Here is a 15,720-nt window from a genome sequence, read left to right as displayed (position 1 = left end):
TACCCCCGTGGCAGGGGAGTTGGAACTAGATGATCTTAAGGTCTTTTCTAACCCTAACTATTCTATGATTCTATGGTACAATAACTGTGCAGTGTAGAAGGAAGGGAGTAGAATGCTGTGGCTGTGCAGTAAGTTGAGTTGTATCAGCCTCCCCTTTGCACAGAACTGCACTTGAGCTTGTGTCCTTAACTGTAACAGTGACACTCAGATTCTAAACATACAAAAATCAAGACATTGGTGTATGGATCCCCAAGGATGGGTCACGGTTATTTTGTGCTGCATAATGTGTTAGCTTGTACACCTTAATATGAACGGGCACAGTTGTGTAATGATTGCTGCTGTCAACCAATACATTTGGATCGCCTTCCTTTAACCTATTAGAAAGCTGAGCTGTACCATTCCATTAACATTGTTTGTCCCCCATCCAACCTTTTCACTAGAAGAATGAAGGACAGAACTATATGCCCTTAAAAAGTTATTCTTGTGTATTTGAAATGTGCTCAGCTGTGATCATTTATACATCCCTAACACCCAGATGCTCAGAATTAGCAGTCCAGAAAAGAGAAAGTGTTAAAAAAGCATGGGGCGTGGAGGGAGCCCAGTTGGGCATGTGGAGAATGGAGGGAAGGTTGTACAGGCAAGTGAGATTTTTGGGCTTGATCTGCCTTATGTTTTCAAAAATAAAAGTAGAATTCTCTCACTGCTCCTGGCCATTTACCCTGGGGATGAAATGGCATCTGACTCCTGGGGAGTTTGGGAGAGAAGGACAGTTGCTTTTCATGCTGTATGGAAAGACTGAAGTAATATGGGAGATTGTAAGTGGGGACTTACATGGAACTATCTGCAATTTCAGCCATTCCTTACAGTTGCACAGGGAAACCCAGAAGCTGCAAGTTATCCATACTGCACAATACAAACCACTGAAATACTAGTAGTGAAGTACCTTGGCTCAGGTCATACTCCAAATTAATTTTATCTAATCCATATTTCTTCTTCATGGAGGCTAGTCCAGGGCAAGAGAACCATTTCAAAGAGGAGCCAGTTTTGAGATATAGGAAATTTAAGACTTGGGTTTGACTAAAAGAACCATTTGCTCCTGTAAAACTCCGGGCTGGAAAGACTGTTTTGAAAAAGTGCAGTGTCTCTCCAGAAACAGCTCTGGAATGTCTAGTTGATGGATATTGGGGTTTCCTACAACACCCGTTGCGAGCTTAGTGCCCATCCTTCTGAACACACATGGTACGTGCTGGTACACAGGCATAGCAAATAGGTAACACATCTTTGCTAGGTGGATGTGTATCCAGCTGAAACTTGTCATGGGGGGGCCCAGGTCCTCTGCGTGGTGGAAAATCTGCTTTAGCAGGATTTAATGCATCACAACTTGAGGAATAATAAACCTTCACAAGCAACACAAAAGTGTTTAATTCCTGAAGGACAGGCCTAGTTGAGTCACTTTTGGCCAGAGGCAATTGGGGGCTTAATGCTGTGTATGTAGCAATCTGAGAGAGAGGAGTTTAAGGGTAATTGCTCAATTTTCTGTCCATGTCAACAGGGAAAAATGGGCAGCAGTGACTGAACTCTGTATGGCAGGGAAACTGCTTGAGATGGGAGATGTGAGGCTATCAGTGGCATTTAAAAAGTGCTATCTGCAGGGTACTGCTTCCTTTCCTGTAGCAGCCAAGAGCTTCTCCCAGGTGCAGACTATTCTTTGCCATGAGGTGGGAGGGAAGACAGAATCATCAAGTTCGCGTTGAAGGGCTTTCCTCTCCCTTTGGTCCTTTTTCCAGCAGGGCAGTAGAGTCTTTGATTTTGCTTGGGTATTTCATTTGGCTTTATTCTGCTCGTGTGTAGCTTTCTGGTATGCAGCTACAAAGGGCTGTTTCCTGTTCGGGTGAGAAATACTGGCATTTCCTTCCCCCCCCAAATCAGCAAACTGCTTTGTCCTTTTGGCTAAAAGTTTCTTTGTTGTTCCTTTCTTGCCCACCAGTTCTGCACTGCTGAATTGCATTCCGCCAAATGCCCGTCTCCTCACTACATTGCCCTTTGATTTTTCTCCTTAGCACTCTGTGTGGGTTTGTTAGCTAAAGTTGTGATCTCTCTCCCAGCTATCCTTCCCCCATAGACTATTGCCCCATCTTCAGAAGTCCCTTCCCCCCCTTCTCTCAGTTGCACTTGGGATGCATAGCTCCTAGAACAGGGCTTTTCTTGGAGGATTGGGATGTGATGCGTGATTTTCTGTCTGCAGGAACAACGGCTTGTTATTTGAAAGCAGATAGTGTGTTTGAATGAGACAGCTGGTTGAAATGAAAGCCTGACTGTGCTACACAGACAACCCAAACCTGACCTGCAGGTGAGGAAAGCTGCCGGGAGACAGTCACTAGATCTGTGCCCTCAAGGCAAAACCCCTTCCTGCCTGCTGGGAAGCCTCCTCAAGGAAGCGGAGCTGACGATTAGACCTCTCTTTACAATGTCAAACCTCTAGAAGGTCTTTTTACCCTTCTGGTGAGTGCCAGCAGCTCCTTTGCATTTGAACAGGATGGGAGTCCAGGCTCTGTGCACAACAGAGGAGGAAGTGGGCATATGCCATGATCCCCACATCTTTATGGGGAGTTATATCTGTCTGTCAGGTGGAAGACAGCCTGCACAGGATATCTGGCATCTGGAATTCACAGTCATAAAATATCTCTTGAGCTGCATGCAAATACACATCAGTGTGGGTTATTGTTGGCTCTACCGTTCCCGATGCCAGAATGGCAGTTACTTCCCTAGTGAGCTACTGTTTTTACAGAACACACCAAGTGCTGGTGGACTTGAAGGGCTGTGAGCTGCAGGGACAGCTGCACTGGCTGAGTGTGAGGGTAAGAGAGGGGGGGAATTTGCAGGAACAGTCAGGGATATGGCCAGTGGGTACTTCATAGGCTCAGTGGTGGAGTGGTTTGGGGAGACTGAGTTTCTGGGATTCTGCACTGTGACTTCATGTGGGGGTCTGTCAGCACACTGCAGTTCTCCCCTTGGCTGCTCCCCTAACATGCTATCCCAAGGCTCTGTGCAAGGTCAGCGAAGGGCAGACTCAGCCCAACCTGGTGGCTTCCACTGAGCTGTTGGTCCTGGCCAGTTTGAACTCCTCCAGTGACTGCTGGCGTTGTGATCTAGAGCCTCTGATGTTGAAGGAGAGCTCCCTCCTGACAGCTACAGTGGGCGGCGGTTGGAGAGAAGGGAATATGTCCCAAGAGATATGTCTGAAGTCCTGTTTGAAGCAGCAGACCACTGGCCAGGGCAGTGGACAGCTTAATTGCAAGAGAGCATGCACAGATTGTTGGGGGCTGAAAATGATGGTCTGGGTAAGTAAGCATCTTCCATCACTAAATTCTGTGATATGGTAGATACACAGTCTTATTGGGTCTGTGATTGCTGAGTCCATAAGTGTAGTTGACGGACTAGGTTTACCTAAAATACCCTTTAAGAAAAAGCTCTTGAAAGATGATTACAGAATTGAGACACCATCATTTAAAACTGCCTGAGGCAAAGTCCTTTGAAAATTGCAGCAGTGGAGGGACAGAGAGAGAACCGCGTAGCCCTTGATTGTAGTGTCATTCCCTCAGGACCCGTCCCCCCTCCTCCTCAGTTTCTCATCTGATAGGAGAGAGAGCAGCAGTAAGATTCCTCATCTGTCTTATGAAAATCCGATTCTGAGTGGCTCTGATCAAACCCGGCTGGCTGTCAGCAGCGGTGGCCTTGTGTGGAGGGAGGGAGGGTTCTGAGGAGTCGCTGGATGTGGAAGTGTCATGGGTGCTGCCGATCAAAGAGGCATTTTTTAATAAATATATATAAGAAAAATAAAAAAACCTAAGGTTTAGCATAAAAGAAATGTAGTTTGTCTTGTTTTTCCAGCGTAACACGAAGAGGATGAAACAGAATCAGACACGCCTGCTCCTGAACATACTTCCACAGGAGCATCCTGAGAAGCTGCTTTCCCTGCCACAGTAATACTCTAATGCAAAATCACTCATCTCCAGAATTGTTGAGGAGGTTTTTGTGCTTCTGAGTTCACCAGACCCTCCCTGGGCACTTCATGCCTTCTCATCTGCTGCCCCACTACCTTCCGAGTATGTTTCAGCAGGAGAATACTGCAAAGGAACAGGGAACAACAGCCTTTGAAAAGAGGAAAACAGATGTTACTGAAAAGGAGGGCAGGCATAGCGCTCTGCCAGGGGGCTATTAGTAAGGCTAGGAGGCGTGTTACCACTCTAAATGCTGATAGCCTCAGGAATGTATTGGACTCCAGGTCCTGAGTCTGGCCTCCAATCTCTTCTGTCTTCTATTGCTGGTGAACACGCTTAGGCGTTAAGAGATTCCACTTTCAGCCATCAGTGTCTGCTCTTACTACTTGCACAATACAAGCGAGCACTGAGCCCAGCAACTCATCTGACAGGGCTATTCCATGCTCTGTCTCTCTTCACGCTTCCCAGGGCTTGAAACTGGGCAGAGGCTTTGTGCCAACAGCAGCCTTGGGAAGTAGCAAATATGCCTGATGCCTGTCCCCAGCATGTTCTCAGGTGAGGAAGAAGCCATGCCATGCCATGCCATGCAGTCTGTGAAAGCACGGCACTACTGAAGCAATAGAGTCTCAGATGGACCACCCAGCCACTCATCTGTGTAGCTGACAGTATCATCAGAGCTTGGTGGCTGAAGGAAAAAGAAATTTGTCTGATGCAAGGCAGATGCATAATCTTTTAAGGCAAGACTGGAGGGTCAGTACTGAATCTGCTGCATGACCTCCCCTAGATCCTATGAATCCTCTGGCACCTGCTCACTGGGTGACTTTTCCCATTAGCTTGGCCAGGTTGTGCTGTTAGCATTATCTTCTCAAAAGAGTGCTCTGGTACATGCGACACTCAGGGTGTCTTCTGCTTGTCTCAGCTATCAAGGCAGTGCCCTAGTAGCTGTGGTACTGCCTGCTTTTCATGCGTTTTCATCTCCCTGCTGGCTGATCAGGCAGGTACGTTGTTCCATATTGGGCAATTTCAGTCAGGGAAAGGCATTCCTATGAAATTAATATCCAAGCATCCAGAGGAGTGTTCTTTATCCTCTCCGTTTGCCTGCTGCTCTCCTGAGAAAACTTCCAAGAGGCTTCAAGCTTGTTTGTGTGTTCAGCAGAAGCTATCTGTGTCCCTTGTTCCTTATGTTGTTTTGAAGATTTTTTTTTGCCTGTTGCTTTCCACTTTTTTCTTTTTCTTTTTTTTCAATTTTTCATTTTTCCACTTAGAGAGAAAAATTATTTATTGCATTGACATGCACTAATTAAAGCCATTTTCTGGTATTTGGTTACTGAAGTGTTTGATGTTTCTCTGACAAGACCATGAAATGCATGGAGTGTCCACAGGGACAGAATTTGCTGAACACAGTGCTTTGTAAATGAGGGGACACAGTGTCGCAGCAGCTCATGAATATGAAACGCCCATGATGCTACCTCAGTGGACTTTGGAACACAGATGAATCCTGTCATGTGCTAAATGAGACCAATTTCTTTCACTTAACTTCATCTTCAATCAGACCTTCTTCCATTTGCCTGTTTAAAATTCCCCAAATGTGATGCAGAAGGTAACAGCATTCAGTAAAACAAAGTTTTGCAGCAGCAGAAATATTGTAATTATTTAAGTTTTACATTTTATGAGCAAGCAACTTAAACTAAAGTTAGTTTCATTTTTATGCCTGCTTAGTGGCAAGGGACTGTCAGCTCTAGAAGCCGCTACCCTCTTTGTGTTCTCTGGATAGAGTGGTGTATGGACAGGAAGGGCAGCACAGTCCCCACTGCAAGTGTCCATTCTGAACTGGCCTTTCAAATGCTCACCCAGTTGGGGGAAGCAAATCAGACTACGTGAGATGGAGCTTTTTTTGGGTGGCAGGGCATTGGCGCAGGGAGAAAGGGGCAACCACACTGCTGACTAACTGCAGGCCTGACCTGGAAGAGATTCTGTCTGTCCCCACTTGTGTGCTGTCTTGTATCTAACGGAAAACTTAGGTCTTTGGGGCTAGGATCAGATCTTACAGTGAGCTTGGAGGATTTTAAGGGACCCAGCCTGCAGGTGTTGCTACTAAACCAAAAATCAGCTCTGCCTGGGAGGGTAAGTGCAACTCACCAACTTGCAGGAGCACTGGGGTATTAAGGTGGTGCAGGTTCTTCTACCTCCTGTTGCTTTCTGTGGTTGTCTTCCTCAGCTGTCAGTAAGTTACTCGCTCAGAGGTAAAAAAGGTGACAGTTATTGCGTGTACTCTAATATGAACACATAAAGCCCTCCTTTATCTATGACTTAAAAGGCCACTGTCCCTTGCTTATTGTTTGGCTATCCTGCATGTAGCATGGGTCATCCTCAGTCTTTCCCTTCACCTTTTCCTCCTACCATCAACACAGTTCTGCCTTAGGCTATTAGTGTTTTGCCTTAACTTAGCTTGTGTAAGACCTAGCTCAGTCCAGCTATTGTAATAAAAATAATATTCTGAGTTATATGCTGGGACTTAGATGTTCTGAGACAACCAGTTTGGTGAAGTTTATTATAACTCCCTTGTTAGCCAACATTTGGTGCCAGTGTCTCTTACCCCACTGCATGGGGTACGCATTCTGCATGGACACACTCATTTTGGTTTCATTCTTTGTTCAGTCTTGTTCATCACCATTTCAGAAATGGTGGGGACTTTCCATTTGTCATCTATCCTTTGGTGCTTGCTCATCATTTCATTCACATCTCTACCATGAGCATTTTCTAAAGCAAATATCTTATTTCTTTATGGGCTGAGATATCCATGGGGAAAGGCTTTGTGTTACTCTGCTTCCAGTCATTTTGATCCATAAAGGGAAGCCTCATCCATTCCTCTTCAAGGTCACTGCATGCAGAGTTTTTGTGTTCCCCCTTCCACCTTCTGCTGCATACACTCCTATCTTCTGCTTGTAAAACAGTACCTGCCATGTGTGCCTACCTATTCTCCCCTCACTTCAGCTAAAGTCGAAGCAGAATGCTCACTCTCAGGGGGAAAGTGAGTGTCATTTTTAGGAGCACTCACTCTGGGAATGTTATCTGCCATATGAAATGGAGATTCAGACAAGTTCTGTCTGGGGGAGATTGGTTGAGGGAGGTGGCATAGGTAACAGTACAGCGTTCAGAGGCCAGCTGGGAGACCAGGGTTGGTAAGATGGTTTGTACTCAATTTGTTCCCCTTTTAAATACTTTTTACCAGTAAGTCAACTTTTATTTTAATGTTTCTTACTATTAGTATCATACCAATTTGTCCTGATTTCAAAGTCTGCAGGAATGGATGTGAAAGTAGAAGAGCTGAAGCTATAAGATTTTCATGTTGCCTCTGAGATTTGTCTACAGTTTTGATTAAAATCTGTTGATATTGAAGACAGTATGGAAGGTGCTTTCTCCTCCAAAATGCAGCTGAGTTATGACACCACCACCCCCAACCTGTAACTAGACTGCAGAGAATAATTTTTTTGTTTCCAGGTTTTGAAGCTACCTCTTCTTTTCGGCTGCAAAACATATTCTATTTTGTAATGCACAGGCCGTTCGTTCACTTCATTGCAGTAACTTGGTATCTTTTCCTATTGCACACAGGCAGCTCCTTAGCATGCAGGTACATTGTACAGTCATTTCTAAGGTTTACTTACATGGGCACTGAATTTTGGCATGACAGCCTGGACAGTAATGTGTCAAGATTCTGCACCAAAAACACAGGCTTCTGGAAAGTGATCTGAAGCCGCCGTGCTGAACAGGAGGGAGAAAATAAAATGTGGATCACAGAGCAAAGCACACAGAGTGGAGGTTTGTCACATAACCTTCTTGCTGGAAAAAGCTGCAGTGTGAGATTGGGAGGACATGGTCCTGTGAACATATCTGCATGTACTAATGCTATATGTAAATAGTCTCACTGCAGCTAATGGCAATATTAAGAGTATAGCATATGCCTACACTCCTGCAGCGCAACAGCTCATGTGCTGCTTCTCCTTGCAATTGACATAGTGCCATGACTTGGCTGTGTTACCAGAGCTTACTGGAAAAAAAGATGTGAGTCCCAAGCAGAGCAACAAAAACAATTAGGGGGCCGGAGACTGCGTGAGAGGAAAGGTTGGGTCATTGGTGATAAAGTGAGAACTGAGGCACTTGCAAACTGTACAGAGGGAGAAGGGAGAGGGATTGTGGAGAGGTGCTACTATCAGAATTGGCAGAGAGAAGAGGAAATTATGAGTAACAAGTGAAATAAAGACCCAAATATTTCAGGGCTGATTTGCCACTGATAGCAGTTAGCGTGGGGAGCTGATATTTTCTTATAATTTGCTACATTTTTGTTCTGTTTCTTGTCAGTGTCTGACAGTCCTAAAGGGCATTGCTTCTGCCTAGAAATGGACAAATCATCCACACTTTGCAGTAAGAACGAGCATGCTCTGGCCTTTGTTGGAGGGGCTGGCAGGAGCCCTCAGAGCATTTCCAGCTCTTCTGTCTGAAATATTTTCAAAGTGTCTATAAAATATTGGAGCCTTAAATTTCTTCTGGAAAGAATTTATACACGATTGCCTGGATTTTGCTAATACAGAGTAGAGGTAGTGCTCTGCAAGGGGTTTGGAAAATCTCTCCGTGGAATTTAATGACAGTGAGATAAAATCAGCACTGGAGAATCCAGGAGTCTTCAGGAACCTGCTTAATGGAAGGTTCCATCACTGATCCAGGTCCTAAGTTTACAGTTTTCTCTTGTGCAAAAAAGAGCAACAAAAGCCAAAGGGAACTGGGAAAAGGAGACCCCAGAAATAGCTGCCAAAATGAGCACTGAGTGAAGAAATTCAGTTTGCTGCAAACACCTTCCACATTTCTGCTGTCAAAAGAGGATAAGAATCTGACCTTCTTCTGCTACAGGGAATGCTGCTCCATTGGTAAGGCTAGCTCTGTTCCCAGGCAGTTGTTTGATGAGCACCATATATAGTCTCCTGCTGAAAAGGATAAATTAGCTCAGGAGAGATTAGACTGTTTCTCATTGCCTGGATTTAACAAGGCACCTCTGCACAGGGCTTCCTTCCTCCCCTTGGACCAGTCTCACTAGTCTGTTCCCTCCTTGGTCTTTGTTGCTTACATGCAGGGACTCTCTCCCACATTATCACTGAGCAGCTTTTACCAGGTGCCTCCACAGGTCAGACTGCCTGTCCCTGGAGATGCTTTTGTCCCGTAACTGCACTTCGCTACAGGTTTTAGCAAGAGCTGGGGGCCCTACAGGGAAGAGGCAGCTTCTACTGTGTATTGTCCCTGCAAGCAGAGAGGGGAAGAGGTCTGCCCCAAATGCCCAGTGATGCACTGTTGAGGCATTTCTTGCACAGGGTTCCTCCGGCCTGGGACCTGTTGCTGCAGTTTCCCTTTAAATGTCTTTGGGAAGTTTGCTGTAGTTGGAGAGCCGTTCTGCAGGCAGCTGGGGAGCTAGAAGGCACGGCTCTGCTGCGGCCGGCCAAGCTGTCACTGCCTTTTGCTGCGGCCAGGCTCTCGCGACAGCCCCTGTCCCGCTCAGCCTTCCACCAGGCAGCCAATTAGCGAGAAATCCCACTGTGTGGCCAGCTTCAAACAGCCACCGCGCCAGGGCCCGGCCTGACCCGTGCCCTGCAGCAGCTGGGCGAGGGCTGCCTCCCGCCCGCCGGCCAGCGAGCCGGGGGGGTGCGCAGTGGACGGTCAGCAGGAGAGGGCAGCCGGGAGCCTGCGGAGCTCTGTCAGGCGGCCGGACAAGGGGCTTTTCAGGAAGACCCTGCCCAGAGCTCCGAGCACCATGGGAGGGAATGTGTCTCCAGCTCCTGAATATTCATCTCAGCCTGGGCTGTAAAATGGGGCAAAGCCAGGCCCAGCCACCTGCTGCCAGACAGCAGTAGCGTGGCCACGCTGCCGACAGAGCTGGGAGCAGCCTGTTCGGTCCAGTGCCGAAGGGGCCAGCTCTGCCTGCACGCTGTGCAAGTGAAGCCTCTTCCCAGAGCCGAACCACCACCTTCTCCGCAGCCTGAGGGCTCAGGGTCTCTGGAGAGCCTTTGTGGCCTTGAGTCTTTAAAGGAGCTCTGTGCTGGTGTACTCTGTCCTTGCTTTGCACCTCCAGTTACTTCCCCTTCTCTTCCTCTCTCCATCTCTGTTTATAGCACTTTGTCAAATCAAAAAGCATGCCATGTGGTCAGAGCCTTGCTCCTTTAGCAGGATTCTGTGTGCACCCAGTTCTTCCTCCTCTCCATGCTTTTGTCTCTAGCATCCATTCTAGGTGGAGCAGCTCTATGCCTTTTGCTGGGTCACACTCAGTGACCCAGACATCAGCCATTTCCAGGGTCACACTGGAAATCATGAAAAGGTTTATGACATTACAACCAGATGCATCTTCCTTACCCTTTGTATCTGCTAGACCACCAGCATTTCCTTCCCCAGCTATCAGGGAGGTCACGGGCCTCTGCACAGCCTGAGGCCCCAGTAGCAGCTCCCTCAACACAGTTTTACATGGTTTGTCCCAGTTTCTGCCCCACGCTTTATTTCTAATGGAGTCTAGGTGATTGGTGGCTCAGCTGAGCAAATGGTAACACACCTTATAAGAAGCAAATTCTTGCCATTCTTAGGATGATGGCAAATAGGCAGCAGGGTCTAGTGCAGCTGGCTTCTTTCAGCTTCAAGGTTGTGTTCGCATGCATGGTCTGGAGCCTATGGAGTCCTACCCAGCCCAAATCTGCTTCTCTTGCAAGATTTCTTTTGACCCCAAGCTTCAAAGCTTTATTGCTTTGTTTAATATTAAACAATATATTTCCAGTCATTGCTAAATATCTCTCTTGTGTTTTCCTCAAATAAGAAACAGGCTGTTTCATATCTGTGAAGCAAAGGAAACTTCGTCTCTAGTGAGGGGAGAGCACAACACTCCCTGCTTACTGCTGCTGCTTTCTCTTGTTGCAGACATTCCTGTGATCCCTGACTTGGAGGAAGTCCAGGAGGAAGATCTGGCCATGCAAGTGGCAGCTCCCCCCAGGTAAGAGCACTGTCAAGTGCTCCTGAGCCTCTCATCAGCAGTGCGAAATGGCTGGTGAAATTAAACTCCATCTTATCTCATGCTTTCTGGATGTCAGCAGCAGTGCCATTCAGCGGGATTTGGTGCTGTGTATTGTGGCAGTGGGGCTCCAAGCTGAATAGGGCAAATTCCTTGTTTCCGATTACACAGAGAAAGCAATTACTGAATATTCTGTCTCTATATTAAAAAACTCACTACACTAGAGTAACGTATTTGATGTTGCAAAGTCAAATTCTCAAAAGTGAGGAACTGCGTGACATAAGGTTGCCAGGATAACCTGAAATGCCTCCAGTACACATGCATTATCACATACATTTTGATTATGCATGGTTGTAGGCTGCTCTGCCCTCCACAGTATATCCTTCATACTCAATACTTAGTTAATTTGCAAAGTACAATCCTATTGTTTGAAGGTGTTATCAGAACAGTCCTGGGGTTAGCTCATGGGAGACCAGCAAGTTTTAAAAAATGAAAATTTTGGACGTTTTATCTTAAACATACCAGGAAAGTCTTCTCTTCTCTGTTGGGCCTATTGCCAAGATCACAGATGGGGATTTCTGTTGACCCTTATTTGGAGAGGTGGGATATCTTACTCCTGACCACAAGTGCCTCTCTCACAATGTGGAGTAGCTGTTGTAATAAAATAGCTGTTAACAAAAGTAAATGGCACTTTATAGTAGTAAATCTGAAAATACTTTGTCTCTCATCAGAGTTCATTTCTTTGTTTTCTTTCTTTTTTTGTATTCCCATCTGTTCCTCCTGTAGCCACAGTGTCCCTGCAATAGAAAAGATTTCATGAACAAACACAAACATAAAAATTAATATAGGTCTTTTCTGTAGAATTGCATCACGTGTAAAGTGTGGCACGACAGTATATTACCCCCTACACCGTGTTCCTCTTTGAAGGCTGCATTTTGGGAAATTGTATGTGATAGCTGTGACTCAGCTTAGACATGGAAATCACAAAGTCCCTACTATTCTGTAGCTTGTACTATGGGGCTCTCAGAGCCTGCTTTGGTACAGTGCTGGGGCTGTTTGAATGTTCACTACATTCTTATATTGTTTCTGGCCCTTGCAGCTAGTCTGTGGCTTTTCTCTCCAGCATGCTGGCTTCTCTGGGGGAGGCTGTGGTTGCTCCACATTCTGTTTTTATGCATGTGCACAGCCTGGCACACAGGTTTGTCAATGACTGTTCATTTGCTGCATGGGATTTGCTTCTGTCTGGGGACATCCATCTCAAGAGTCCACATGGGCGATGTGGACACTTGAGATAGTTGTCACCAGACTACTGTTCATGCCACCCTTCTCCTCAGATGTGCTTCCAGACTTACGCAGGCTTGTACTTGACTCCTTCTGCTTGCAGTGTGCAGGTGAACCGCGTACTGACCTACCATGACCTGGACAAAGATCTAATGAAGTATGCTGCCTTTCAGACTTTGGTAAGTGGATGGTGCTGTGGAGTGATCAATGTGACCCTCTCCTTCCAGACTCCCATCATCCTCCCAAGTGGTGCTCAGCTGCATAAAATACACAGCCCTGTCATCTGAACAACTTGCAGCCTGCCTGCAAGTCTGTTCCTCTCTGCAGTGTGGCTTTCATGCTTGTTTGTGTCTGTAAATAGTGTGGCTATGGTATTTGCTCCTCAGATGAGGCTCCTGCTGTTGTCCTGGACAAAGTATATGTCCGTTATGAGGCAAATGTGCCTCTCTAGCAGGACCTACGTGGTGAAATGATTGTGTCCACTTTCTCACTGTAAGACTGTGACTCTGTGTGTGTGTTCATAGGATGGAGAGGTTGATCTGAAGCTTCTCACCAAAGTTTTGGCTCCAGAGCATGAACTGCGAGAGGTGAGTCTGTTGTGGGAGCACCAACAGGCAAAAGCTTCTTATGTGTCTCAGACTGTACTTGGAAAGTAAGCCTTTGTCAGTGAGGTGAAGGAGAGAGGTGAGAAGGAGTTTGTCCAAGCTAATGGAAGTTTGATTTCCCCTGAATACTATTTTAAAGATAGGTAGGAGTTTCTCTGTGTGAGATTAGTGCATCACTGTAGTTGGCCCCCATCAGTATGAAAGAACTAGCAAAGGAATATGTGAATGGCCTAGCACTGTCACAGATCCATGAAGAAACGGTGCTCTGTTGTGTATTGTCTTCTGGTAGCCACCGTGTGGTTCTACAGGGTGGTACAGAGGGACAAAGTCGGAAAGCATTTGGGGTGTGGGCAGACGGATGTTTTAAAGCAGGACAGAACAACCTCAATAAACTGGGTGTACACCCATTTCAGCATGCTTGTCTTTTTCCTCTTGGTAGGATGTCAGCTGGGATTGGGACCATCTCTTCACAGAGGTGTCCTCAGAACTAGTGACCGAGTGGGATCTGGGACAGTCTGAGAGAGAGGACCACCTCAGTCTGCCCTAGAGCACTGGCACACCAGACATCTCATACTTGTATCTCCTGTAAATAGTTTAGCACTTTAATTTTCTATTCACTTGTTTGTATTTGAGAATTTATTTGAGACATGAAAGTAAATAGGAATTGTTTTCATAGGAAAGCTCGGGAGAAGTTTTGGGTATTTTGTAATAATAATCTTTGTTCTCAAAAGAGATGAAGAATTCTAAATACAATAAAATATTTACTTTGGAACAGTCACTTCCCTTTCACTAGCACCTTTACAGGTAATTGCAATGGGCGATCTTTCCTCTACCAAAATGCAGCCTCTCTGTAGTGGACCATCTTACAATGGAGTGTGGTTTTCAGTGATGGCTATCAAAGAAGTTTAGGCTAATATGATTTGTTTGCCTAGGACATGAAGATTACCATCTTCCTCACAACAGATGCCACAAGTTAATGCCAGGATATCCATTTTACATTTCATCCAGCAGCCTCCAGCCATCCCCTGCTAGTTTAACCTCTCTCCTGGAACATTACCTCTGTATTGACTCAGAAAAAGCAGCAACACGACTTCTTACAGCACCTCTTTTTTTCCCTTGAGGTTTCCCAGCTAAATTCTGACCAAGCCTAACCTCACTTAGCTTTTGCAATCAGATGAGATCACAGCCTGAATGGAGATAGCTTCAGGCAATAGGTAGTTTGCAATGAAAATACTGTTTATTCCACACATGTGGAAGAATGGAGCCTGCTGCTCTGAAACAAGGTAACTCCCTGGTGAGTGTCTCCTTGGAACCAAGTAAGCCACTCTTATTGTCATCTAAAGAAAAACCCATTTAGCTTTTAATACCTTGTCCCCAAAGAACCTTGGTCATTATTCGAAGGAAACAGTAACATTACTTCTAAGCCAATGTCCTTCAAAGCCTTGTCCTGTTGGAGAATCTTGCTATATTCTTTTGGGGGGCAGTGCAGGTGTTGGGAAGAAGGCTTGCTGTGCTGCTTTTCTTAGCTTGTTTGGTGTAAGAGAGCACTGCATTCCCACTCTTGTACTGACAGCAGGACAGGTCAAATAACTCACTGTGAATTCAGTACTCTGCAAAATTTCAGATCAGAGTTGATATGCCAAACAATTCTACCAACGCGAGAAGCAATTGGGTACCAGTCTGGGGCCACCAAAATAAGGGGAGGCTCATGTGTCTCAAGGAGAGACAAGCTGTTTTTTGCAACCAATAAATCTCCCCTATAACTAGAAAACTAAGTGAGACAGAAGCTTGGGAGTCCAGTGTATGGAGAAAAATCCTGAAGTCTTTCTCTGAGCAAAGAAACCTGTTTTGGTATGAAGACAAACTTCCCAGCTGAGCAAGAGTCTGTGTTTCTGTGACACCTATGGTTCAAAGAGAATTTCAAATGCTTCCTACGTTCCAGGAAAAAACAATTAATTCAGCAAACTATAATAGTTTAGTAAATCAGACAAATCCAACGAGTCAGTCTGGGAGGGAAAAAGAAATGGGTACTGTTGGCTCCTCTCCTCTGGCTTGGGGCCCTAGGCAGGGGGTAGGGGGCAGGTGTGTCTGGGGCAGGTCTGTGCTCACACTGGGACCTTGGGAGCCCAGCAGATACCTGGGCAGAGTTTGAGAGTAGGGCTTGGAAAAAAGCACAGTCTCATTTAATTTAAGGCAGAAGGAGGTGGCTTTGATCATTTAGCCCGACCTGCTATAATACAGGCCATGGCAAAGTCCAGTGAGATGTGGCTGAGCTTTGCCTTTCTTTTAGAAAGGCAGATAGTATATTTGAAAGTCTTCCCTGGTTAGTTTGTCTAATAGATAACTGCCCTTATGGTTCAAAATCTGCTTTATTGCTAGACTCAGTTTTTCTGTTTCATCTTCTGTTCCCTTAGCCTGCTTATACTTTCACCCTCCCAGTTGCTTCAGTATTTATGTGCACTGTGATCAAGTTGTCTTTTTAATTTCCTTCAATAAACTTAATAGACTGAGACTTGTTTCCATGTCTTTTCAATTCCTTCCCCAGCTGGAGGAGGGGAGGTGGGTGTCTAGCTCCTGGCCTTCCTCCAGCAAGCTGTTCCCACCCACCTTCCTTCCACACTGGTATTTTGGTTGCGGTGCTGGGAAGGTGGCTGAAACATGTTCCTTTTCCTCTCTCAAGTCCTGGAGCTGGCAGAGGAGAACCTGCTCCTGTTACTCTCCTTGCTAAAAAGAAACCATGAGGTGCTTTTGCATGCCCCGACCAGCTCTTGGCTCATGGTGATAAACCAGTGTGTGT

General features: G+C 45.9%; 1 protein-coding gene across 2 annotated transcripts in view; it reads left to right on the top strand.

Moving 5' to 3' along the window:
* The window catches only part of IFT43 (intraflagellar transport 43), a 47,679-nt gene extending 32,244 nt beyond the window's left edge, over positions 1-15,435 (top strand). For both annotated transcript variants that reach the window (XM_030484233.1, XM_030484234.1), the window contains 4 exons: positions 10,947-11,019; positions 12,422-12,497; positions 12,843-12,905; positions 13,363-15,435. In XM_030484233.1, coding sequence (XP_030340093.1) covers positions 10,947-11,019; positions 12,422-12,497; positions 12,843-12,905; positions 13,363-13,470 — 320 coding nt within the window. In that variant the 3' untranslated portion in view covers positions 13,471-15,435. The remainder of the gene's footprint in view (positions 1-10,946; positions 11,020-12,421; positions 12,498-12,842; positions 12,906-13,362) is intronic.
* The last annotated feature ends 285 nt before the right edge of the window (positions 15,436-15,720 follow it).

This window comes from Strigops habroptila, chromosome 4 (assembly GCF_004027225.2).
Source record: "Strigops habroptila isolate Jane chromosome 4, bStrHab1.2.pri, whole genome shotgun sequence".
NCBI lineage: Eukaryota > Metazoa > Chordata > Aves > Psittaciformes > Psittacidae > Strigops > Strigops habroptila.
Note: the sequence above shows the minus strand (reverse complement) of the source record. Positions and strands in the feature narration are given on the sequence as shown.